Consider the following 25,022-nt stretch of genomic DNA (forward strand, 5'->3'; position numbering starts at 1 on the left):
TGAAAAGAGCACTTCTCAGACTTTACGTAGAGACAATTCTCTAAAAGGCGCTGTAGAACACGTCGAACGTGCTGAACATGAATCTCGAGTGACGGAGAAAAAATCAGGATATCGTCAAGATAGACAAAAACAAAGATGTTCAGCATGTCTCTCAGAACATCATTAACTAATGCCTGAAAAACAGCTGGCGCATTGGCGAGACCAAACGGCAGAACCCGGTACTCAAAATGCCCTAACGGAGTGTTAAACGCCGTTTTCCACTCGTCCCCCTCTCTGATGCGCACGAGATGGTAAGCGTTACGAAGGTCCAACTTAGTAAAGCACCTGGCTCCCTGCAGAATCTCGAAGGCTGATGACATAAGGGGAAGCGGATAACGATTCTTAACCGTTATGTCATTCAGCCCTCGATAATCCACGCAGGGGCGCAGAGTACCGTCCTTCTTCTTAACAAAAAGAACCCCGCCCCGGCCGGAGAGGAAGAAGGCACTATGGTACCGGCGTCAAGAGACACAGACAAATAATCCTCGAGAGCCTTACGTTCGGGAGCCGACAGAGAGTATAGTCTACCCCGAGGAGGAGTGGTCCCCGGAAGGAGATCAATACTACAATCATACGACCGGTGAGGAGGAAGGGAGTTGGCTCGGGACCGACTGAAGACCGTGCGCAGATCATGATATTCCTCCGGCACTCCTGTCAAATCGCCAGGTTCCTCCTGAGAAGTAGGGACAGAAGAAACGGGAGGGATGGCAGACATTAAACACTTCACATGACAAGAAACGTTCCAGGATAGGATAGAATTACTAGACCAATTAATAGAAGGATTATGACATACTAGCCAGGGATGACCCAAAACAACAGGTGTAAACGGTGAACGAAAAATCAAAAAAGAAATAGTCTCACTGTGGTTACCAGATACTGTGAGGGTTAAAGGTAGTGTCTCAAATCTGATACTGGGAAGATGACTACCATCTAAGGTGAACATGGGCGTAGGCTTCTCTAACTCTCTGAAAGGAATGTCATGTTTCCGAACCCATGCTTCGTCCATGAAACAACCCTCAGCCCCAGAGTCTATCAAGGCACTACATGTAGCACCCGAACCGGTCCAGCGTAGATGGACCGACAAAGTAGTACAGGATTTTGATGGAGAGACTTGAGTAGTTGCGCTCACCTGTAGCCCTCCGCTTACAGATGAGCTCTGGCTTTTACTGGACATGAATTAACAAAATGTCCAGCAACTCCGCAATAGAGGCACAGGCGGTTGGTGATCCTCCGTTCCCTCTCCTTAGTCGAGATGCGAATCCCTCCCAGCTGCATGGGCTCAGACTCTGAGCCAGAGGAGGGAGATGGTTGCGATGCGGAGCAGGGAAACACCGTTGATGCGAGCTCTCTTCCACGAGCCCGGTGACGAAGATCTACCCGTCGTTCTATGCGGATGGCGAGAGCAATCAAAGAGTCCACATCTGAAGGAACCTCCCGGGAGAGAATCTCATCCTTAACCACTGCGTGGAGTCCCTCCAGAAAACGAGCGAGCAGCGCCGGCTCGTTCCACTCACTAGAGGCAGCAAGAGTGCGAAACTCAATAGAATAATCCGTTATGGACCGTTCACCTTGGCATAAGGAAGCCAGGGCCCTAGAAGCCTCCCTACCAAAAACTGAACGGTCAAAAACCCGAATCATCTCCTCTTTAAAGTTCTGGAACCTGTTAGAGCAATCAGCCCTTGCCTCCCAGATAGCTGTGCCCCATTCTCGAGCCCGGCCAGTAAGGAGTGAAATGACGTAAGCAACCCGAGCTCTCTCTCTAGAGTATGTGTTGGGTTGGAGAGAGAACACAATCTCACACTGCCTGAGAAAGGAGCGGCACTCAGTGGGCTGCCCGGAGTAGCAAGGTGGGTTATTAACCCTAGGTTCTGGAGGCTCGGCAGGCCAGGAAGTAACAGGTGGCACGAGACGTAGACTCTGGAACTGTCCAGAGAGGTCGGAAACCTGAGCGGCCAGGTTCTCCACGGCATGGCGAGCAGCAGACAATTCCTGCTCGTGTCTGCCGAGCATGGCTCCTTGGATCTCGACGGCAGTGTAACGAGCGTCTGAAGTCGCTGGGTCCATTCCTTGGTCGGTTCCTTCTGTCATGCAGGTGAAAGAGGACCCAAAAGCGACTTGGCGAAAACAGAGTCTTTAATCCAGTAAAGTAAATACAAACAAAAAACACAACTTTCACTCGAAATGACGAGGACAAACTGGAGACTCGATCTTGAACAGCAGGTGAACAGCAGGTTGCCTCGGGAAGGCACTTGAACCAGACAGACTCAGACACCTGCTCACCACGCAGCATCTGAGGAAAACACGACACGACAGGGCGATACACAAACACAGCACGGTGAATTCTAGACAAGGAACCGACAGGACAGGAACGGAACACAAAGGAAGAAATAGGGACTCTAATCAGGGGAAAGGATCGGGAACAGGTGTGGGAAGACTAAATGATTGATTAGGGGAATAGGAACAGCTGGGAGCAGGAACGGAACGATAGAGAGAAGAGAGAGCGAGAGAGTGAGAGAGGGAGGGGGAGAGAGAGGGATAGAAAGAGGGAAAGAACCTAATAAGACCAGCAGAGGGAAACGAATAGAATGGGAAGCACAGGGACAAGACAAGATAATAAATGACAAAACATGACACCCTACCTTAACCATTTGATTTGTATCAATACAGCAAGATACAACAAGGAACATTATTGATTGCAATGATTTGTTTCTATAGTTGTGTATTGATGCGTTGCTGCTCACAATAGCTGATGTAGGGATGTTAAAAGTGTGGCATAATTGCTCCTTCTTACCCATTTAGAGTATTGTCTCTGAGAGTTGTGTTGCTACTGAAATACTGTGTGGTGCAACATGAATATGGTTAGATCTTACATAATGTTTGTATATTGGGTTGCATGATTTAGAGTCAATACCCCTTGAATGTGCATCAGTCAGACTGAGTACAGATGCTAAATACTGTACTTCAATATTCCCAGTGAGAGATTTCGTAACCTCCATTATTGAGAGGGACAATCAGAGGCATCAGAGTTCCTAAACATTCAGGGCTTAGCCCTGGGCCATCACAGGACAATATTTACATATTAATAAGAAGTGCTTGGCTATAAATATCTATTATAAGGTTGTAATTCACTTCAGGAAATATGAAAGCCATACACTAGGGGAGAGTGGAGTAAGTTGAGCCACCCTTGTTTCTAGGAAACCATACACAATGTTAATCATTTGACCAAATATTTAAAAAAAAGGCCTTCATTTCATTGAGTCTGTGAAGTAAGAAAGCACATGGAAAAAGTGGTAAGCAAGTTAGGTCCAAAAAACGGATTTATACCAAGTCAAATGTATATATTGTGTTAGAGGTTTCATGACGCTTTCAAGGCATTACAGCTGGGATATGAGGTATTAACAGGGCCTGGCCTATGCTCAAAGTATATTTAAAGAACACAGTGTTTGCTAGGTGGTAAGCCTTTGTTGAAAAATGAAAAATGATTAAAAGACAAAAAATGATTGTGATGAATTGTGTTTTTAAAAACGGTACTAGTGAGGTTATGTCCAGAAATGTGTAGCCAGATTGACTTATCTGGGGTAAGTTGAGCCAAAAAAACACTTTTCTAAAATAATTATAACATCCGGAAATATATGCAGATATACTATATTTCCCTTGATGGAGTGATGCTGAAATTAAAAAATGACTAAAATTACCCGACTCTCCTCTACTGTGAGAAACTGCTGATTATTTTGGTTATGCATCTGGGACCATTCAGAGTACAATAATATATATATATATATATATATATATATATATATATATATATATATATATATACCAGTCAAAAGTTTAGACACACCTACTCATTCCAGAGATTCTTTATTTTTACTATTTTCTACTTTGTAGAATAATAGTGACAACATCAAAACTATGAAATAACACATATGGAATCATGTAGTAAACAAACAAAAAAAGTGTTAAACAAATTTAAAATATTTTATATTTGAGATTCTGTGGGCGGAAGGTAGCCTTGTGGTTAGAGCGTTGGGCCAGTAACCGAAGGGTTGCTATATCGAATCCCCGAGCTAACAAGGTAAAAATCTGTCGTTCTGCCCCTGAACAAGGCAGTTAACCCACTGTTCCTAGGCTGTCATTGTAAAGAAGAATTTGTCCTTAACTGACTTGCCTAGTTAAATAAATAAAAATATTCAAAGTAGCCACCCTTTGCCTTGATGACGGCTTTGCATGCTCTTAGCATTATCTCAACCAGCTTCATGAGGCAGTCACCTGGAATGCATTTCAATTAACATGTGTGCCTTGTTAATTTGTGGAATTTCTTTCCTTCTTAATGCGTTTCAGTCAAACAGTTGTGTTGTGACCAGGTAGGGGTGGTATACATAAGATAGCCCTATTTGGTAAAAGACCAAGTCCATATTGTGGCAAATGCAGCGCAAAAAAGCAAAGAGAAACGAAAGTCTATCATTACTTTAAGACATGAAGGTCGGTCAATACAGAAAATTTCAAGAACTTTGAACGTTTCTTCAAGTGCAGTCGCAAAAAAGCATCAAGCGCTGTGATGAAACTGAGGACCGCCACAGGAATGGAAGACCCAGAGTTATCTCTGCTGCAGAGGATAAGTTCATTAGAGTTACCAGCCTCAGAAATTGCAGCCCAATTAAATGCTTCACAGAGTTCAAGTAACAGACACATCTCAACATCAACTGTTCAGAGGAGACTGTGTGAATCAGGCCTTCATGGTCGAATTGTGGAAAAGAAACCGCAATCCGACCATGAAGGCCTGATTCACAGTCACAGTCTCCTCTGAACAGTTGATGTTGAGATGTGTCTGTTACTAAAGGACAACAATAATAAGAAGAGACTTGGTTGGGACAAGAAACACGAGCAATGAACATTAGATCAGTGGAAATCTGTATTTTGGTCTGAGGAGTCAAAATGTGAGATTTTTGGTTCCAACCGCTTGTCTTTGTGAGACGCAGAGTAGGTGAACGGATAATCTCCACATTTACGGTTCCAACAGTGAAGCAAGGAGGAGCTTTGCTGGTGACATTGTCTGTGATTTATTTATAATTCAAGACACACTTAACCAGCATGGCAACTACAGCATTCTGCAGCGATACGCCATCCCATCTGGTTTGCCCTTAGTGGGACTATCATTTGTTTATCAACAGGTCAATGACGCAAAACACACTTCCAGGCTGTGTAAGGGCTATTTGACAAAGAAGGAGAGTGATGGAGTGCTGCATCAGATGACCTGGCCTCCACAATCACCCAACCTAAACTCAATCGAGATGGTTTGGGATGTGTTGGAAAGCAGAGTGAAAGAAAAGCAGCCAAAAAGTGCCCAGCATATGTGGGAACTCCTTCAAGATGTTTGGAAAAGCATTCCACGTGAAGCTGGTTGAGAGAATTCCAAGAGTGTGCAGAGCTGCCATCAAGGCAAAGGTTGGCTACTTTGAAGAATCTAAAATCTATCCTGATTTGATTTGTTTAACACTTTTTTGTTTTTTCATAGTTGATGTCTTCACTATTAATCTACAATGTAGAAAATAGTACATGTAAATAAAATGAGTAGGTGTGTTCAAAATTTTGACTGGTACTGTATATCTATGCTATTTGTCATCATATATCGTAATTAGGTCATTTAAATATGTACTCTTATTTCCGATTACATTTCCTAATCAGAAATTAACCTTTTTTTACATTTTGAAATATCTCTACGCAACATAGAAAGACCTGATATCTAATAGCAAAACAACAATGAATGAATTAATGACCAATATAATAGATTTGAGGCGGAACGATTTAATCCTAAAGTGGAAAAGTTTTCACCCACACAGACTGAGATAACTGATGCACCGGCAGTGTCAAAGTTGTCACGTTATTAAGCGACCTCGGGGATGTATTAATGATCACATAAACCTAATTTAAACGAGAATAACGGAAGATAACCTTCGTTAGAAACATCGGTTTACATTTTTGAAGGCCGGCTTGATTCCTTGTTTCTTTCTAGCCGTCGGAACTCGACAAGATGCGCGTCAATATTCAGATGTTGATATCCCATGGCCGGGTGGCCCGTAAAATGGGTCTCGGTCCAGAGTCGCGAATAAACATGCTTCGGAACATTCTTACCGGCCTCGTTCGACACGAGAGGATAGAGACCACCCGAGGCAGAGCAGACGAAGTTCGATTCTATGCTGAAAAGGTGAGGACATGTTACATGGTAACGTTACCTTTTTACGCAGCTCAACAAAGTTGCTTCTCCAGTAATTCAAAGGCTGGCTGATGGCGATATTGAGTCGTTTCATCTTACCGTCCAAAAGGAATGTATGCAGCCGGCTATACGTCTATACCCCTTCAGCCAATCAGACCAGGGGTGAAAATAAGACTGCTTCAACCTGATTGGCAACACCCGGAACATGGCGAAAATTGTGTTTCATAAAGAAAGTATTGTTACGACACTGGGTTTATAAGCGCAGAAATCGACCCTGCCGCACGAGCATGCTTTTGCGGCACAGTCGACGGTTCGAGACCTGCTCCCTGTCTGTTTCATTACATTGGTGTCAGAAGTGATCAGACCTTGCATCCACGACAGTGCGTGTGCTTGACCGGTTCCTGTAAGACGTCGCGAGGACGCTCTCTTTGAAAAGGAGGGAGTAGTGTAACGACCCTGGTTTTATAAGCGTGGAAATCGACCCTGCCGCACGAGCATATGCTTTTGCGGCACAGTCGATAGAGCGCCGAGCCCGAGGGTTCGAGATCTGCTCCCAGCTGTTTCATTACAGTATGTTTTTTCCACCTTCTCGCCATTAAATCGAGTTAAGGAGGTAATCGACTCATTTGCAACTTGAATGGAGAATTATGTACAACCCGGTCCATAGGGGATATGAGTGTATAGCTGGCTACATAGATTCCCTTTGGACAGTAAGATGAAGCGACTCTATTGTGATCTGCCAGCCTTTGGGCTACTCCACTAGTTGACTAAACTCAACTCCCATTGTGAAGGAAGTTTCTGATGAACTATGGAGTTGAGCAGAGTCCTGGCTTTGTGAAATTCAGCTCGGACTACATTGATTTGCCCAAGATCAATAGTAAATGATGAAACGCTTACCGTGTACCTATGGTTGTCCTATGTAGATGTGTGCCTTTGTTTGCTGAAATCCATACTTTTTCATTTAACTCCATGGTTGTATTTGTTTGATTTAGTCAGCTACTTCTCAATCATCCCTGTTTAGTAGGCTACTGTGTAGTTTTGACAGCTTGTGACGTTGTTGACCAATGTGATGTTGTTTTGCAGTTGATTGACTATGCCAAGAAGGGAGACACTGACGAGAAAGCGATGAAAATGGCAAATTTCTGGCTCACAGTAAATGTTCTTTATGATCTTTGTTAGTATTTTAATCTACTCAGACCAAGTCAGACCGTCCCAATGTCCCCAGCATTGTTGTACTATTATCTACCAGTTTAGTATGAGTGTGTTCCTAGTTCTTTCAGTCAGTCATCATCCCGTCTCTCTCTCCTGTGGTTTAAGGAAAAGGATCTGATCCCAAAGCTCTTCAAGGTCCTGGCTCCCAGGTTTGAGACCCAGCCCAAAGCCTACACCCGGATGGCCCGCATTCCCAACAGGGAGAACCTGGACAAGGCTGCTATGGCCGTGCTGGAGTATAAAGGCAACCCGTTCCCACCTCTCCAGACCGCCAAGCGAGACAATGAACTCACGCTAATCAACCAGCTCCTCAAAGGCTACAGAGAACAGCGGGCACAGCAGGCAGCAGCCAAGGTTGAGGCATAATGCAACCAGCCACACACTGACATCACATGTATTACAGTTTTTAGATGTCTGGCTACAGTATTTGACTTTCTATGGACCCCACAAAATAAATGTGATTGTTTGACAATGTTACACGTTCTGTTTATGGCACTAATGTGAGTTTAACAGATATGCTTAAATCAAACAGGTTTGATATGCTGTTATTATCCCTTCTACCGGTTCAGAAACATGTCCCCCAAACTGTTCATTATCATCATGGTTGATGTCCTGTTTTGAATCTCTACTGATTCAGAATAAACACAGTGGCAAATAGAGGCAGGATGTTTTATGAAAGCAACTACCTTCAGCCAGACATAATCACACACTCATCATGAGCTTCCCCAGTCATTCGATTTGTTTAGATTCAAACTGTCTTTTTATTAAGAGCTGCTGTAGAGGTTGGTTTTTACATTCTGGTAACTACTTGCCAAAGTGACCCCAAACCTATTGCAATTCCATTCAATTGGACCGGCTCTCCTTTGCCACTTGCCTGTAAGCGCTCAAATTGTGAGGTACCAGAAAATAATTGTACTGTACCAAGATGGAGTAGATGTTTTGGACGAATGCCCTTGCCCTTCTACATCACATTACACATTCACACTGTGGCCAAGGTATGAAAGAAACAGACCAGGCCTCTAGTAAAACCAACCATTTTAATTTGGCAAAAAGTGTATGTACAGCGTATTCAGAATATCCTAATTTGACACCATTAAAATGCATTCATTTCGAACAGTGCTTCAGTAATGTGCTCTTAACCAGACCCTTCTAAATAGCCAGGAAGCTGTGCTGTTGTCTGTCATGCATATAAAACCCTCACTCATCTCCCGTTGCTCTTCTACTTGCGTCTGTGTATAATAGACAAATACCATAGATACGTTGATCATGCAGCTTGTTGTACAGAATGACTGGAACCTGTCTGTCAAAATCTATTCAGTCAAGTAATGGCATCCGTAACCATGGACAACAGTGGACTGTAATGGCAATAGAGACAAATGTATATACGCCTACAGAGACAACCTTTAGAACACCAGAACAATCTAATTCAAGTGTCATTCTTTTTTACAGACTACATTATACTTTGACTGTTGTTCTCATGTACATAACATGTGCAGTACCAGTCTGATCAACCCAAGCCTACTCCAGACATTGTCTTTCTGTAGTAAAGGGCTATTAATTAAACCATTGGAAACAGTCAATTAACCACCATTCTTTCTCCCACACCATTTTTTTTACAGATTGGATTTAAAAATGATTAAAGAGACTTGCATGTTTCATACTCAGATATTAACAAGTTATTTAAAAAAAATGTAATTGATTACTTCTATTTCTTAGAACAGGTGGTATATTGGCCTTGACACAGTCTTGTGAATACCCCCCTCCCTCCCTTACATTGATATCATTAGGCTATTTCATTAATCAACTTAATATTATTCAGATCATGTACATTTTTATATGTCTGATAATGACACTTGATGACATTGATTAATATGAACATATCTACAGGTAACATTTGTATATTTGATACCGGAATATCATTGGATGTAGTGTGTGGATACGTATGATCCAGATTAAAGCGCTATTCAAAGTCACTTTGAAATAAATGGCAGAACAGAAAGCTAAGAGAAGGGGAACATTAAAGTGCTTCATGCAGGACAAACAGGACGTTGGTGCTACTACTTTCACAGTTACTCTAAAAGGTTTGCTTTAGTTGTTTATGGGCCCAGGACCTTTCATGGTCAGGAAGAACTACTGTTCCTACTTATGGAGAAACAACAATGAGCCCCTCACGCAGTATCAGATCAGATGTACAACTTCACTGAGGGAAACGGCCATACAGACAGACATGTACAGGTTTGACATGACATCATTACATACTAGTCGGGGGGGGGTGATTGTGAAGTTAGTTCACATCCTCGCTGGACAACTTTCCCTCCTTAAATCATGTGTCAAGGACGGAGGCTGAAATTGAAAGTAAAACAAGCTATAAGTATGATTTCTATGTAAAAAATAATAATTTAACTTTAAAACCACCCCTTTCCCTGTGCTCTATTGCATTAATACATTCAACAAGGTCTACATACATCAAGGAATTACATTCAGAGCAAGCTAATATCTTGCACTCCAGTGAAAACTGAACAGTAGTATTCTGAGTTAAAACAGTTGTCTGTGGACAGTATGACATAAGGTTCCAGAAGGTTCCAATAGAGATCCAGAAGAAGTGACATTAACACCTCGGTAGCCTATATGGTATGAAATATACACAGCTATTGTATAGTAGTTTGGTACAACAGGCACACACACTGTATGAACACATGGAGTATAATCAGTTTAGAGACAGGGAGTACATGCTTGTTTTAGCAGTACCTCAGTGGTCCACAGTAAACTGAACATTGTACACTTAAACATCAGTATATCAATCCTATAGCCTGGAGCAGAAATTCTATATTTTGTGTTAACATCTGTCAAACATGAAAAAAAAATGTATGTTTCAGGATGTAAGTGAATATTTTACTCTTGTACAATGTAATGGCATGAGAACTGCAATGGTCACAGCACCACTTGGAATTCGACAATGTGGAAAAAAACATCCCTTTTGTAATAGAAACTGCAACTATTTTAGAGTAATGGGAACTCATTCTCTTCAGCTATTTACACGTTTCCCTCAGCCCCTCCATTGATGCCTTATAAAGTCTTGAATAAAAGTGTTCATAGGAGTTTTGTTCAGTCTCCACTGTGCGCTCCTATCATTCTATTGGTCAGGCTACATCCACTCTGTCATCTCTCCCTCCCGGTGCCTCTCTCCCTGCTCATGTTCAAATATTTATTGCTTCTTTTTTCTTTTACAAGCTCAGCACTTTAACTCACAGCCATATCCTCTTCTTTATTCAGCTTTTTTTCCCATTCAGAGGTGAAAATGGGACAGTTAGGATTTCCATTCCACATGTCTGCTTATAATGACTTCCCCTTCTCTTCCTCCTCATATCCCTCCCTCCTTCCCTCGTGGCTATACATAGCTTGACCTGTTTTCTATGCTACCTGATCTTCATCTCCCTCTCGATCTTTCTCTCTGTGTCCCTCTTTCTTTCTCTCTGTCTGTCTCATGCCTTGGTGCCCATGCCCCCTCCCCCCTGCATGCTGAAGTACTCGGTGAAGTGGGAGGGGAGTTGTGGAGGGGGAGGGGGGGAGAGGTGGCTGGGCATGGGGGGAGGGAGTGGGGGGAAGGTGGGTAACGACAGGTCGGCCGTGGTGGTGATGATCTTATGCTCACTGTTCCTCTGCACTTCCTGTCCCTTCCGGGCCACCGTCTCCTCCACCGTCTTCACTGGGCCCTAAGAGAGAGGGAGGTAAAGGTTAAAGGTCAAGCTGGGTTGTATTTGTCACAATGTCAGTTACCACATCCTTCTCTGACAACTTCCTCTGTGCTCTAACACCTCTGGAGTGTTACGGGGACTATATCGGACCTTAGTATCAGTTAGATCCTCTTCAGATCATACATCCACTCACCGACTGGATGGAGAAGAGTTCTGTGAAGTTGGGCTGGGAGTCGCCCAGGAAGGAGCTGTTCCCATAGGCATGGTGGGGGAAACTCTCACTCGCCACACCCGCCTTCGGACTAGACAGCAGAATCCCGATCTGAGAGGTCCGCACGTGGTACGGGAAGTTCTTATTGGCCGCAGAGGGCCGCGTGATAGCCTGTGGCGAGGCAAGGAGGGGGAGAGGGGATGGATGGGAGGAATGTATCATATTCAGAATATTGCCTTTTGCCTGTACAAATATTACCCTGTATTCTCCATACACTGATACACATTTCTTCATATATGAACAGAACAGTATGTGTGTGAATGTGTCACTGACAAAGGACAGACAGGCTCAGTCTGGTATAGAAGTCTGGGACCGAGAGGCTCAGTCTGGTACAGAAGTCTGGGACCGAGAGGCTCAGTCTGGTACAGAAGTCTGGGACCGAGTGGCTCAGTCTGGTACAGAAGTCTGGGACCGAGTGGCTCAGTCTGGTACAGAAGTCTGGGACTGAGAGGCTCAGTCTGGTACAGAAGTCTGGGACCGAGAGGCTCAGTCTGGTACAGAAGTTTGGGACTGAGAGGCTCAGTCAGGTACAGAAGTCTGGGACTGAGAGGCTCAGTCGGGTACAGAAGTCTGGGACTGAGAGGCTCAGTCTGGTACAGAAGTCTGGGACTGAGAGGCTCAGTCTGGTATAGAAGTCTGGGACCGAGAGGCTCAGTCTGGTATAGAAGTCTGGGACCGAGAGGCTCAGTCTGGTACAGAAGTCTGGGACCGGGAGGCTCAGTCTGGTACAGAAGTCTGGGACCGAGTGGCTTAGTCTGGTACAGAAGTCTGGGACTGAGAGGCTCAGTCTGGTACAGAAGTCTGGGACCGAGACGCTCAGTCTGGTATAGAAGTCTGGGTTTGGGAGTATATTAACGCAGAGGCCGATGAGGACAGAGAGATATGACTCACAGATATTAAAAGGGAGGTGAGTGTGTGCATGCCTGCGTGTAGAGGGCAGGGGGTTACTAACGAGGCGGGCGATGAGGTCTTCGAGATAATTAACGTCAACAGTGAGGCAGTGTGTGTATGTGGGCGCACATGCATGCCTGTGTGTGAGTGTGTAGAGAGATGAAGGGTACTAACGAGGAATACGATGTGAGCATAGAGGTGGATTCCCAGTTGGATGCCGTTGACGATCTTCTCCCGTGCCCAGCGAGGGATGCCAAAGTTAGCTATCAGAGCCATGACGGGCACCGCGAAAAACCTGCCAGATGGAGAGAGAGGAGAGAGAGATAATGAGGGAGAGAGAGGAGAGAGAGATAATGAGGGAGAGAGAGATAATGAGGGAGAGAGAGGAGAGAGAGATAATGAGGGAGAGAGAGGAGAGAGAGTTAATGAGGGAGAGAGAGGAGATGGAGTTAATGAGAGAGAGGGGAGAGAGTTAATGAGGGAGAGAGATTAAGAGAGAAAGAGGAGAGAGATTAAGAGAGAAAGAGGAGAGAGAGATAATGAGAGAGAGGAGAGAGAGATAATGAGGGAGAGATAGGAGAGAGATAATGAGAGAGAGAGAGGAGAGAGTTAATGAGGGAGAGAGATTAAGAGAGAAAGAGGAGAGAGATTAAGAGAGAAAGAGGAGAGAGAGATAATGAGAGAGAGAGGAGAGAGTTAATGAGGGAGAGAGATTAAGAGAGAAAAAGGAGAGAGATTAAGAGAGAAAGAGGAGAGAGAGATAATGAGAGAGAGGAGAGAGAGATAATGAGGGAGAGATAGGAGAGAGATAATGAGAGAGAGAGAGGAGAGAGTTAATGAGGGAGAGAGATTAAGAGAGAAAGAGGAGAGAGATAGGGAAGGGAGAGATTGAGCTATGTAAACAAAGGAAGGAGAAAAAAGGAATATGGTGGAGTAGTGACAAAAGGAAACGAGAGGGAGAGGCGGAGGAGGACGGATTTAAGATGAGCAAGCAGGAAGTGGAAAGATATGGGAGACGGGGAGTTTATTGGATGCAATGCTTTTTAGGGAATGAAGTTGATGAACCTGACAGAGCTATGTCCTCTCACCAGAGTGTGTATGCCGTGAAGAAGGGGATGTAGAAGGGTTGTTTCTCAGGGTAGTGTTTGAGGGAGATCAGGACGGCGTAGCAGAACCACACGTAGGCCAGCAGCTGGAGACCCATCAGACCGTAGCCCGCCGGGCTGTCATATGCATACAGCACCTCACCTGGGTCAAAGAACTGAGACACACACACACTTACATCATACAACCACTCTAATGTACCGCACCCTACTAATCAACCTACTAACTTTACCCTCAAATAGCAGAGAGGTGTATTACAATACGTTCCCCAGCATGTGTTGTAACAGTGACACTTCTCTACAACTGGGTCATTGACAGTGCCTCTGCTTGCGGGCTATGTATTCAGTTTCACAGGCCAGAGAATGGATATCATTGGTCAAACAGGGTAACCGTGCCCGAGACCTGAAGACTAGCTCCTAGAGCTAATACCTAGACTTCAACTCAGTAGGCTAACATAGTGTTGTGGGACACAGGAATCCCCGGTTGAAACCGTCATACACTGGCCCTTCACGTATAGCATGGACAGTAGGAGTGTAGCAGCAGCAGTTCTGTAGTGTAGGCTGCAGTACCTCTGCCTCGTATATGAAGAGGATGATATAGGTGACGGTGTAAACTGTCATGTAGATGGACAGCTTGACAGATCCACTGTGGCTGATCCTCGCCCTGACAGAGACGGATACACACAGGGGGGTTAGCTTTCACACAGACAGATGAATACACACACACACTCTCCTCCTGCAAACAGAGATGGATTTCCTCACCCACGTATGCGCACACACACACACGCACTCACACACACGGTTGGCCACATATTCCCTCTTTATGGTGCAGTGTAGTCAGGCAGCTTATCTAAATGGCGATTCATCACCACGTTTCAGAGATGTAGCAATAATGACAAAGTCTGCTCTAATAAAGTCAAAGCTACTATACTGTATGAGATAGTGAGAGAGAAAGGGAGAAAGACTGAGGGCAATGAGAGAGGAGCAGAGCGGAAAGAGAAGCAGGGAAAGTAGAGTGAGAGCAAGTGAGAAAGACAGAGAGAGACTAACCTACTGGTACGAGTTAGAAGGAGTAAGACAGAGAGAGACTGACCTACTGGTACGAGTTAGAAGGAGTAAGACAGAGAGAGACTGGGCTACTGGTTACCAGTTAGAAGGAGTAAGACAGAGAGAGACTGGGCTAATGGTACGAGTTAGAAGGAGTAAGACAGAGAGAGACTGGCCTACTGGTTACGAGTTAGAAGGAGTAAGACAGAGAGAGACTGGCCTACTGGTACGAGTTAGAAGGAGTAAGACAGAGAGAGACTGGGCTACTGGTACGAGTTAGAAGGAGTAAGACAGAGAGAGACTGGGCTACTGGTACGAGTTAGAAGGAGTAAGACAGAGAGAGACTGGGCTCCTGGTACGAGTTAGAAGGAGTAAGGCAGAGAGAGACTGGGCTACTGGTACGAGTTAGAAGGAGTAAGACAGAGAGAGACTGGCCTACTGGTTACGAGTTAGAAGGAGTAAGACAGAGAGAGACTGGCCTACTGGTTACGAGTTAGAAGGAGTAAGACAGAGAGAGACTGGGCTACTGGTTACCAGTTAGAAGGAGTAAGACAGAGAGAGACTGGGCTCCTGGTACGAGTTAGAAGGAGTAAGGCAGAGAGAGACTGGGCTACTGGTACGAGTTAGAAGGAGTTAGACAGAGAGAGACTGGGCTACTGGTACGAGTTAGAAGGAGTAAGACAGAGAGAGACTGGGCTACTGGTACGAGTTAGAAGGAGTAAGACAGAGAGAGACTGGGCTACTGGTTACCAGTTAGAAGGAGTAAGACAGAGAGAGACTGCGCTACTGGTTACCAGTTAGAAGGAGTAAGACAGAGAGACTGGGCTACTGGTACGAGTTAGAAGGAGTAAGACAGAGAGAGACTGGGCTACTGGTACGAGTTAGAAGGAGTAAGACAGAGAGAGACTGGGCTACTGGTTACCAGTTTGAAGGAGTAAGACAGAGAGAGACTGGGCTAATGGTACGAGTTAGAAGGAGTAAGACAGAGAGAGACTGGGCTACTGGTACGAGTTAGAATGAGTAAGACAGAGAGAGACTGGGCTACTGGTACGAGTTAGAAGGAGTAAGACAGAGAGAGACTGGGCTACTGGTACGAGTTAGAAGGAGTAAGACAGAGAGAGACTGGGCTACTGGTACGAGTTAGAAGGAGTAAGACAGAGAGAGACTGGGCTACTGGCTACTGGTACGACAGTAAGACAGAGAGTTAGAAGGAGTAAGACAGAGAGAGACTGGCCTACTGGTTACGAGTTAGAAGGAGTAAGACAGAGAGAGACTGGCCTACTGGTACGAGTTAGAAGGAGTAAGACAGAGAGAGATTGGGCTACTGGTACGAGTTAGAAGGAGTAAGACAGAGAGAGACTGGGCTCCTGGTACGAGTTAGAAGGAGTAAGGCAGAGAGAGACTGGGCTACTGGTACGAGTTAGAAGGAGTAAGACAGAGAGAGACTGGCCTACTGGTTACGAGTTAGAAGGAGTAAGACAGAGAGAGACTGGGCTACTGGTTACCAGTTAGAAGGAGTAAGACAGAGAGAGACTGGGCTCCTGGTACGAGTTAGAAGGAGTAAGGCAGAGAGAGACTGGGCTACTGGTACGAGTTAGAAGGAGTTAGACAGAGAGAGACTGGGCTACTGGTACGAGTTAGAAGGAGTAAGACAGAGAGAGACTGGGCTACTGGTACGAGTTAGAAGGAGTAAGACAGAGAGAGACTGGGCTACTGGTTACCAGTTAGAAGGAGTAAGACAGAGAGAGACTGTGCTACTGGTTACCAGTTAGAAGGAGTAAGACAGAGAGACTGGGCTACTGGTACGAGTTAGAAGGAGTAAGACAGAGAGAGACTGGGCTACTGGTACGAGTTAGAAGGAGTAAGACAGAGAGAGACTGGGCTACTGGTACGAGTTAGAAGGAGTAAGACAGAGAGAGACTGGGCTACTGGTACGAGTTAGAAGGAGTAAGACAGAGAGAGACTGGGCTAATGGTACGAGTTAGAAGGAATAAGACAGAGAGAGACTGGGCTACTGGTTACCAGTTAGAAGGAGTAAGACAGAGAGAGACTGGGCTACTGGTTACGAGTTAGAAGGAGTAAGACAGAGAGAGACTGGGCTATTGGTTACGAGTTAGAAGGAGTAAGACAGAGAGAGACTGGGCTACTGGTACGAGTTAGAAGGAGTAAGACAGAGAGAGACTGGGCTACTTGTACGAGCTAGAAGGAGTAAGACAGAGAGAGACTGGGCTACTGGTACGAGTTAGAAGGAGTAAGACAGAGAGAGACTGGGCTCCTGGTACGAGTTAGAAGAGTAAGACAGAGAGAGACTGGGCTACTGGTTACCAGTTAGAAGGAGTAAGACAGAGAGAGACTGGGCTACTGGTTACCAGTTAGAAGGAGTAAGACAGAGAGAGACTGGCCTACTGGTACGAGTTAGAAGGAGTAAGACAGAGAGAGACTGGGCTACTGGTACGAGTTAGAAGGAATAAGACAGAGAGAGACTGGGCTACTGGTTACCAGTTAGAAGGAGTAAGACAGAGAGAGACTGGGCTACTGGTTACGAGTTAAAAGGAGTAAGACAGAGAGAGACTGGGCTACTGGTACGAGTTAGAAGGAGTAAGACAGAGAGAGACTGGGCTACTTGTACGAGCTAGAAGGAGTAAGACAGAGAGAGACTGGGCTACTGGTACGAGTTAGAAGGAGTAAGACAGAGAGAGACTGGGCTCCTGGTACGAGTTAGAAGAGTAAGACAGAGAGAGACTGGGCTACTGGTTACCAGTTAGAAGGAGTAAGACAGAGAGAGACTGGGCTACTGGTTACCAGTTAGAAGGAGTAAGACAGAGAGAGACTGGCCTACTGGTACGAGTTAGAAGGAGTAAGACAGAGAGAGACTGGGCTACTGGTTACGAGTTAGAAGGAGTAAGACAGAGAGAGACTGGGCTACTGGTACGAGTTAGAAGGAGTAAGACAGAGCGAGACTGGGCTACTGGTTACCAGTTAGAAGGAGTAAGACAGAGAGAGACTGGGCTACTGGTTACCAGTTAGAAGGAGTAAGACAGAGAGAGACTGGGCTACTGGTTACCAGTTAGAAGGAGTAAGACAGAGAGAGACTGGGCTACTGGTTACCAGTTAGAAGGAGTAAGACAGAGAGAGACTGGGCTACTGGTACGAGTTAGAAGGAGTAAGACAGAGCGAGACTGGGCTACTGGTTACCAGTTAGAAGGAGTAAGACAGAGAGAGTGGCTGGAGGATTTAATCCTGAGACACATTGTAATGAAGCACTGAACCTGTAATCCAGACAAGCAGTTTGACTGACATGTCCCCTAGGGTAGAGGGTGTTATTAAGGCTGGGACAGCTACTCTAGCTCTGACCCTGAGAGCATAGGTGAGACGGCCTGAGACCAGACACAGTGTGAGAGACATACACAAAAACACACACACTCCCTACCTGGTGACGGTGAAGCCTTTTCCCAGCAGGATCAGCATCAGCAGGAACACCAGGAAACTGACAGAGAACAGTAATTTCCCTGGAGAGAGAGAGAGCGAGAGAGATGGTGAGAAGAAAATGAGAACCCCACAGAGTGAAAGAAACATTACTTTAAGTAGGTTATAGTATCTGAATATGTAACATCATACCATAACCTGAAATCAGGTCACTCACTCACTCCAGCACACCCTCACACACACTTGCAACACACATCCAAATAAGGACACACTCATCCTCTCGTGTGCACTCTCTTACACTGCATGGGTTGTGTGGGAAAGTTTCTGCTTTACATCCTTTATCAGAGTGTTTCTGCTTTATATCCTTTATCAGGGTGTTTCTGCATTACATCCTTTATCAGGGTGTTTCTTTTTTACATCCTTTATCAGGGTGTTTCTGCTTTACATCCTTTATCAGGGTGTTTCTGCTTTACATCTTTTATCAGGGTGTTTCTGCTTTACATCCTTTATCAGGGTGTTTCTGCATTACATCCTTTATCAGGGTGTTTCTGCATTACATCCTTTATCAGGGTGTTTCTGCTTTACATCCTTTATCAGGGTGTTTCTGCTTTACATCCTTTATCAGGGTGTTTCTGCATTACATCCTTTATCAGGGTGTTTCTGCTTTACATCCTTTATCAGGGTGTTTCTGCATTACATCCTTTATCAGGGTGTTTCTGGATTACATCCTTTATCATGGTGTTTCTGCATTACATCCTTTATCAGGGTGTTTCTGGATTACATCCTTTATCAGGGTGTTTCTGGATTACATCCTTTATCAGGGTGTTTCTGGAATACATCCTTTGTCAGGGTGTTTCTGCATTACATCTATTATCAGGGTGTTTCTGCTTTACATCCTTTATCAGGATGTTGCTGCATTACATCCTTTATCAGGGTGTTTCTGCATTACATCCTTTATCAGGGTGTTTCTGCATTACATCCTTTATCAGGGTGTTTCTGCATTACATCCTTTATCAGGTGTTTCTGATTTTACATCCTTTATCAGGGTGTTTCTGCATTACATCCTTTATCAGGGTGTTTCTGTTTACATCCTTTATCAGGGTGTTTCTGCATTACATCCTTTACATCCTTTATCAGGGTGTTTCTGCTTTACATCCTTTATCAGGGTGTTTCTGGATTACATCCTTTATCAGGATGTTTCTGCAGGGTGTTTTTACATCCTTTATCAGGGTGTTTCTGCTTTACATCCTTTATCAGGGTGTTTCTGCATTACATCCTTTATCAGGGTGTTTCTGCATTACATCCTTTATCAGGGTGTTTCTGCATTACATCCTTTATCAGGATGTTTCTGCTTTACATCCTTTATCAGGGTGTTTCTGCATTACATCCTTTATCAGGGTGTTTCTGCATTACATCCTTTATCAGGTTGTTTCTGCATTACATCCTTTTTACATCCTTTATCAGGGTGTTTCTGCATTACATCCTTTATCAGGGTGTTTCTGCATTACATCCTTTATCAGGGTGTTTCTGCATTACATCCTTTATCAGGGTGTTTCTGCATTACATCCTTTATCAGGGTGTTTCTGCATTACATCCTTTATCAGGGTGATTCTGCATTACATCCTTTATCAGGGTGTTTCTGCATTACATCCTTTATCAGGGTGTTTCTGCATTACATCCTTTATCAGGGTGTTTCTGCATTACATCCTTTGTCAGGGTGTTTCTGCATTACATCCTTTATCAGGGTGTTTCTGCATTACATCCTTTATCAGGGTGATCCTTTTCTGTTTCATTACATCCTTTATCAGGTGTTTCTGCATTGTGTTACATCCTTTATCTTTATCATCCATCCTTTATCAGGGTGTTTCTGCTTTACATCCTTTATCAGGGTGTTTCTGCTTTACATCCTTTATCAGGTTGTTTCTGCTTTACATCCTTTATCAGGGTGTTTCTGCATTACATCCTTTATCAGGGTGTTTCTGGATTACATCCTTTATCAGGGTGTTTGTGATGATCAGACTCACCCATTATCTTGAGACTGCCGTTGCCCACTCCATCTCTGGCATACAGGCCCCAGTAGATACAGTGGAACAGAAGGCTGACAACTGAGGGGAGGAGGAGGGAGGAGAGGGAGAGACAGAGAGAGGGATATTTCACTGTTCTGCACTGCAGAGCTGCATATAGCAGCAGCAGTCCTACCCTACACAGAGACAGGGAGCTATCTGTATGGTGCTGAAGCAGTGGTTAATATCTATGATAATCAGAAGGAGTCATTACCATGTCTGAGATGCCAACAACTGCAGTGTGTGAGTCAGGTTGCGATTCTGCTGCAATTGGCTGTGTGTGTGAGTGTGAGAGAGAGAGAGAGAGCAAGAGAGAGAGAGAGTGAGAGCGAGAGAGAGAGAGAGAGAGAGAGAGAGAGAGTGAGAGAGAGAGAGTGAGAGATGTGGTCCACACTCGCCTTCTACACCAGCCGCAGTCATAAACATCTTATATGTCGTATGGAGAAGCTGCCTTCCCTTCAGATTATCTAGGAGAGATAGAGAAAGATAGAGAGCGAGCGAGATACAAATAAAGAGATATATGAAGAGGAGAGAGATATGAAGAGGAGAAAGGAGAGACAGATGAAGAGGAAAGAGAGAGACAGATGAAGAGGAGAGAGATATGAAGAGGAGCGAGAGAGAGAGATGAAGAGGAGAGAGATATGAAGAGGAGCGAGAGAGAGAGATGAAGAGGAGAGAGATATGAAGAGGAGTGAGAGAGAGAGATGAAGAGGAGAGAGATATGAAGAGGAGCGAGAGAGAGACAGATGAAGAGGAGAGAGATATGAAGAGGAGTGAGAGAGAGAGACAGATGAAGAGGAGAGAGATATGAAGAGGAGTGAGAGAGAGAGACAGATGAAGAGGAGAGAGATATGAAGAGGAGCGAGAGAGAGAGAGAGAGAGAGACAGATGAAGAGGAGAGAGATATGAAGAGGAGAGAGAGAGAGAGAGAGAGAGAGAGAGCAATGAAGAGGAGAGAGATATGAAGAGGAGCGAGAGAGAGACAGATGAAGAGGAGAGAGATATGAAGAGGAGTGAGAGAGAGAGACAGATGAAGAGGAGAGAGATATGAAGAGGAGTGAGAGAGAGAGACAGATGAAGAGGAAAGAGAGAGACAGATGAAGAGGAGAGAGATATGAAGAGGAGCGAGAGAGAGAGAGAGAGACAGATGAAGAGGAGAGAGATATGAAGAGGAGCGAGAGAGAGAGAGAGAGAGAGAGAGAGAGAGAGAGAGAGAGAGAGAGAGAGAGAGAGAGAGAGAGAGCAATGAAGAGGAGAGAGATATGAAGAGGAGCGAGAGAGAGAGAGAGAGAGAGAGAGCAATGAAGAGGAGAGAGATATGAAGAGGAGAGAGAGAGAGAGAGAGAGAGAGAGAGAGAGAGAGAGAGAGAGAGAGAGAGAGAGAGAGAGAGAGAGAGAGAGAGAGAGAGAGAGAGAGATATGAAGAGGAGCGAGATGAAGAGGAGAGAGAGAGAGAGAGAGAGAGAGCAATGAAGAGGAGAGAGATATGAAGAGGAGCGAGATATGAAGAGGAGCGAGAGAGAGAGAGATGAAGAGGAGAGATATGAAGAGGAAAGAGATATGAAGAGGAGTGAAATATGAAGAGGAGCGAGAGAGAGAGAGAGATGAAGAGGAGAGAGATATGAAGAGGAAAGAGCGAGACAGATGAAGAGGAGAGAGATATAAAGAGGAAAGAGAGAGACAGATGAAGAGGAGAGAGATATGAAGAGGAAAGAGAGATGAAGAGGAAAGAGAGAGACAGATGAAGAGGAGAGAGATATGAAGAGGAAAGAGAGAGACAGATGAAGAGGAGAGAGATATGAAGAGGAAAGAGAGAGAGAGATGAAGAGGAGAGAGATATGAAGAGGAAAGAGAGAGACAGATGAAGAGGAGAGAGATATGAAGAGGAGAGAGAGAGACAGATGAAAAGAGAGAGACAGATGAAGAGGAGAGAGATATGAAGAGGAGAGAGAGAGACAGATGAAAAGAGAGAGACAGATGAAAAGAGAGAGAGATGAAAAGAGAGAGAGCGGTGGGTTAGAGGGGAAAGATGCAGTGACAGAGACACAGAAACAGAGATGGTAATGTAAAGAGAAGGATAGAGAATGAGAGGGAGGGGAGTGGTGTATTAGGCATTAGTATGTGCAGCAGGAGTCTGTGTGTTTGTAGACACATGGGCTGTATTATCTGAGGAGATACTCTCCATATTTTAACTCTGTCACATCTGCCTTCCCTTCATCTGCCCCACTTTACTTTCCCCTGCAATATGTTCAACCCTAATGACAAGTTCCTCCACCAGAGAGGGGCCACTCTTCCCTCATTCCAGAAAGACATGCCCCCATGACTCCATAATGACAAGCTCTATTCCTCTACTCTTTGTCTTTATTCCAGAAAGACATGCCCCCATGACTCCATAATGACAAGCTCTATTCCTCTACTCTTTGTATTTATTCCAGAAAGACATGCCCCCATGACTCCATAATGACAAGCTCTATTCCTCTACTCTTCCCTCATTCCAGAAAGACATGCCCCCATGACTCCATAATGACAAGCTCCATTCCTCTACTCTTTGTCTTTATTCCAGAAAGACATGCCCCCATGACTCCATAATGACAAGCTCTATTCCTCTACTCTTTGTCTTTATTCCAGAAAGACATGCCCCCATGACTCCATAATGACAAGCTCTATTCCTCTACTCTTTGTCTTTATTCCAGAAAGACATGCCCCCATGACTCCACAATGACAAGCTCTATTCCTCTACTCTTCCCTCATTCCAGAAAGACATGCCCCCACGACTCCATAATGACAAGCTCTATTCCTCTACTCTTTGTATTTATTCCAGAAAGACATGCCCCCATGACTCCATAATGACAAGCTCTATTCCTCTACTCTTCCCTCATTCCAGAAAGACATGCCCCCACGACTCCATAATGACATGCTCTATTCCTCTACTCTTTGTATTTATTCCAGAAAGACATGCTCCCATGACTCCATAATGACAAGCTCTATTCTTCTACTCTTCCCTCATTCCAGAAAGACATGCTCCCATGACTCCATAATGACAAGCTCTATTCTTCTACTCTTCCCTCATTCCAGAAAGACATGCCCCCATGACTCCATAATGACAAGCTCTATTCCTCTACTCTTTGTCTTCATTCCAGAAAGACATGCTCCCATGACTCCATAATGACAAGCTCTATTCTTCTACTCTTCCCTCATTCCAGAAAGACATGCCCCCATGACTCCATAATGACAAGCTCTATTCCTCTACTCTTTGTCTTCATTCCAGAAAGACATGCCCCATGACTCCATAATCAAGCTCTATTCCTCTACTCTTTGTCTTTATTCCAGAAAGACATGCCCCCATGACTCCATAATGACAAGCTCTACTCCTCTACTCTTTGTCTTTATTCCAGAAAGACATGCCCCCATGACTCCATAATGACAAGCTCTATTCCTCTACTCTTTGTCTTTATTCCAGAAAGACATGCCCCCATGACTCCATAATGACAAGCTCTATTCCTCTACTCTTTGTCTTTATTCCAGAAAGACATGCCCCCATGACTCCATAATGACAAGCTCTATTCCTCTACTCTTTGTCTTTATTCCAGAAAGACATGCCCCCATGACTCCACAATGACAAGCTCTATTCCTCTACTCTTCCCTCATTCCAGAAAGACATGCCCCCACGACTCCATAATGACAAGCTCTATTCCTCTACTCTTTGTATTTATTCCAGAAAGACATGCCCCCATGACTCCATAATGACAAGCTCTATTCCTCTACTCTTCCCTCATTCCAGAAAGACATGCCCCCACGACTCCATAATGACATGCTCTATTCCTCTACTCTTTGTATTTATTCCAGAAAGACATGCTCCCATGACTCCATAATGACAAGCTCTATTCTTCTACTCTTCCCTCATTCCAGAAAGACATGCTCCCATGACTCCATAATGACAAGCTCTATTCTTCTACTCTTCCCTCATTCCAGAAAGACATGCCCCCATGACTCCATAATGACAAGCTCTATTCCTCTACTCTTTGTCTTCATTCCAGAAAGACATGCTCCCATGACTCCATAATGACAAGCTCTATTCTTCTACTCTTCCCTCATTCCAGAAAGACATGCCCCCATGACTCCATAATGACAAGCTCTATTCCTCTACTCTTTGTCTTCATTCCAGAAAGACATGCCCCATGACTCCATAATGACAAGCTCTATTCCTCTACTCTTTGTCTTTATTCCAGAAAGACATGCCCCCATGACTCCATAATGACAAGCTCTACTCCTCTACTCTTTGTCTTTATTCCAGAAAGACATGCCCCCATGACTCCATAATGACAAGCTCTATTCCTCTACTCTTTGTCTTTATTCCAGAAAGACATGCCCCCATGACTCCATAATGACAAGCTCTATTCCTCTACTCTTTGTCTTTATTCCAGAAAGACATGCCCCCATGACTCCATAATGACAAGCTCTATTCCTCTACTCTTTGTCTTCATACCAGAAAGACATGCCCCCATGACTCCATAATGACAAGCTCTATTCCTCTACTCTTTGTCTTTATTCCAGAAAGACATGCCCCCATGACTCCATAATGACAAGCTCTATTCCTCTACTCTTTGTCTTCATTCCAGAAAGGCAGGCGCTTTTCACACCCCTTCCCTCCTCCCAGAAAGGACTAGCACTTAAGGCTGTGTAATTCTGACGTTTGGTGCATTAATGCCAATGAGACATTTGTGTGCAGATGGGAGTTAAGAGCAGAGATCTCAGGTTAGGATTGGCTGCTAAGTGCTTTTCTGCTGTGAGGAAGACGTGATCTGATCTTGTTCCTCAGGCACTTACAGGCAAAATAACATGAGAGGATGAAGACCAGGGAGAAGATAACCAGGAACGTGATGTCAGTTTCCAGGATCCCTGAGAATAGAGGCATGGGGTTAGGGAGAGATAGAGAGAGGTAGACAAATGGGGAGCAAAAGTGAAAGAGAGAGAGAGGCAGATAGAGGGTGTGAGATGGTGATGAGAGAGGGGGAGGGAGGGAGAGAGAGGAACAGAGAGAGCGACAGAAAGAGAGAGGTC

The 25,022-nt window shown here is 44.6% G+C and overlaps 2 protein-coding genes across 4 annotated transcripts in view; one reads left to right on the forward strand and one right to left on the reverse strand.

Moving 5' to 3' along the window:
• The first annotated feature begins 5,878 nt into the window (after positions 1-5,878).
• On the forward strand, positions 5,879-9,129 carry LOC123998056 (39S ribosomal protein L17, mitochondrial-like). 2 transcript variants are annotated; one of them, XM_046302891.1, is made up of 3 exons: positions 5,879-6,244; positions 7,337-7,405; positions 7,571-9,129. In XM_046302891.1, the coding sequence occupies exons 1-3, from the start codon at positions 6,071-6,073 to the stop codon at positions 7,829-7,831; spliced, it is 504 nt and encodes a 167-aa protein (XP_046158847.1). In that variant the 5' UTR covers positions 5,879-6,070; the 3' UTR covers positions 7,832-9,129. The 2 variants fall into 2 exon arrangements, with proteins under 2 accessions (XP_046158847.1, XP_046158848.1); XM_046302892.1 differs by lacking the exon at positions 7,337-7,405.
• A 147-nt stretch (positions 9,130-9,276) lies between these two features.
• The window catches only part of LOC123998049 (transmembrane protein 145-like), a 48,377-nt gene continuing 32,631 nt past the window's right edge, over positions 9,277-25,022 (reverse strand). The window contains exons 7-16 of one of the 2 annotated variants that reach the window (XM_046302884.1): positions 24,789-24,860; positions 20,360-20,428; positions 19,923-20,003; positions 17,903-17,981; positions 13,996-14,089; positions 13,411-13,583; positions 12,497-12,617; positions 11,354-11,542; positions 11,118-11,178; positions 9,277-9,808 (exon numbers count right to left, since the gene is read on the reverse strand). In XM_046302884.1, coding sequence (XP_046158840.1) covers positions 9,789-9,808; positions 11,118-11,178; positions 11,354-11,542; positions 12,497-12,617; positions 13,411-13,583; positions 13,996-14,089; positions 17,903-17,981; positions 19,923-20,003; positions 20,360-20,428; positions 24,789-24,860 — 959 coding nt within the window. In that variant the 3' untranslated portion in view covers positions 9,277-9,788. Of the gene's footprint in view, positions 11,179-11,353; positions 11,543-12,496; positions 12,618-13,410; positions 13,584-13,995; positions 14,090-17,902; positions 17,982-19,922; positions 20,004-20,359; positions 20,429-24,788; positions 24,861-25,022 lie in introns of both variants that reach the window. The other variant, XM_046302883.1, reaches the window with a different exon arrangement.

This window comes from Oncorhynchus gorbuscha, linkage group LG15, assembly GCF_021184085.1.
Source record: "Oncorhynchus gorbuscha isolate QuinsamMale2020 ecotype Even-year linkage group LG15, OgorEven_v1.0, whole genome shotgun sequence".
Lineage (NCBI taxonomy): Eukaryota > Metazoa > Chordata > Actinopteri > Salmoniformes > Salmonidae > Oncorhynchus > Oncorhynchus gorbuscha.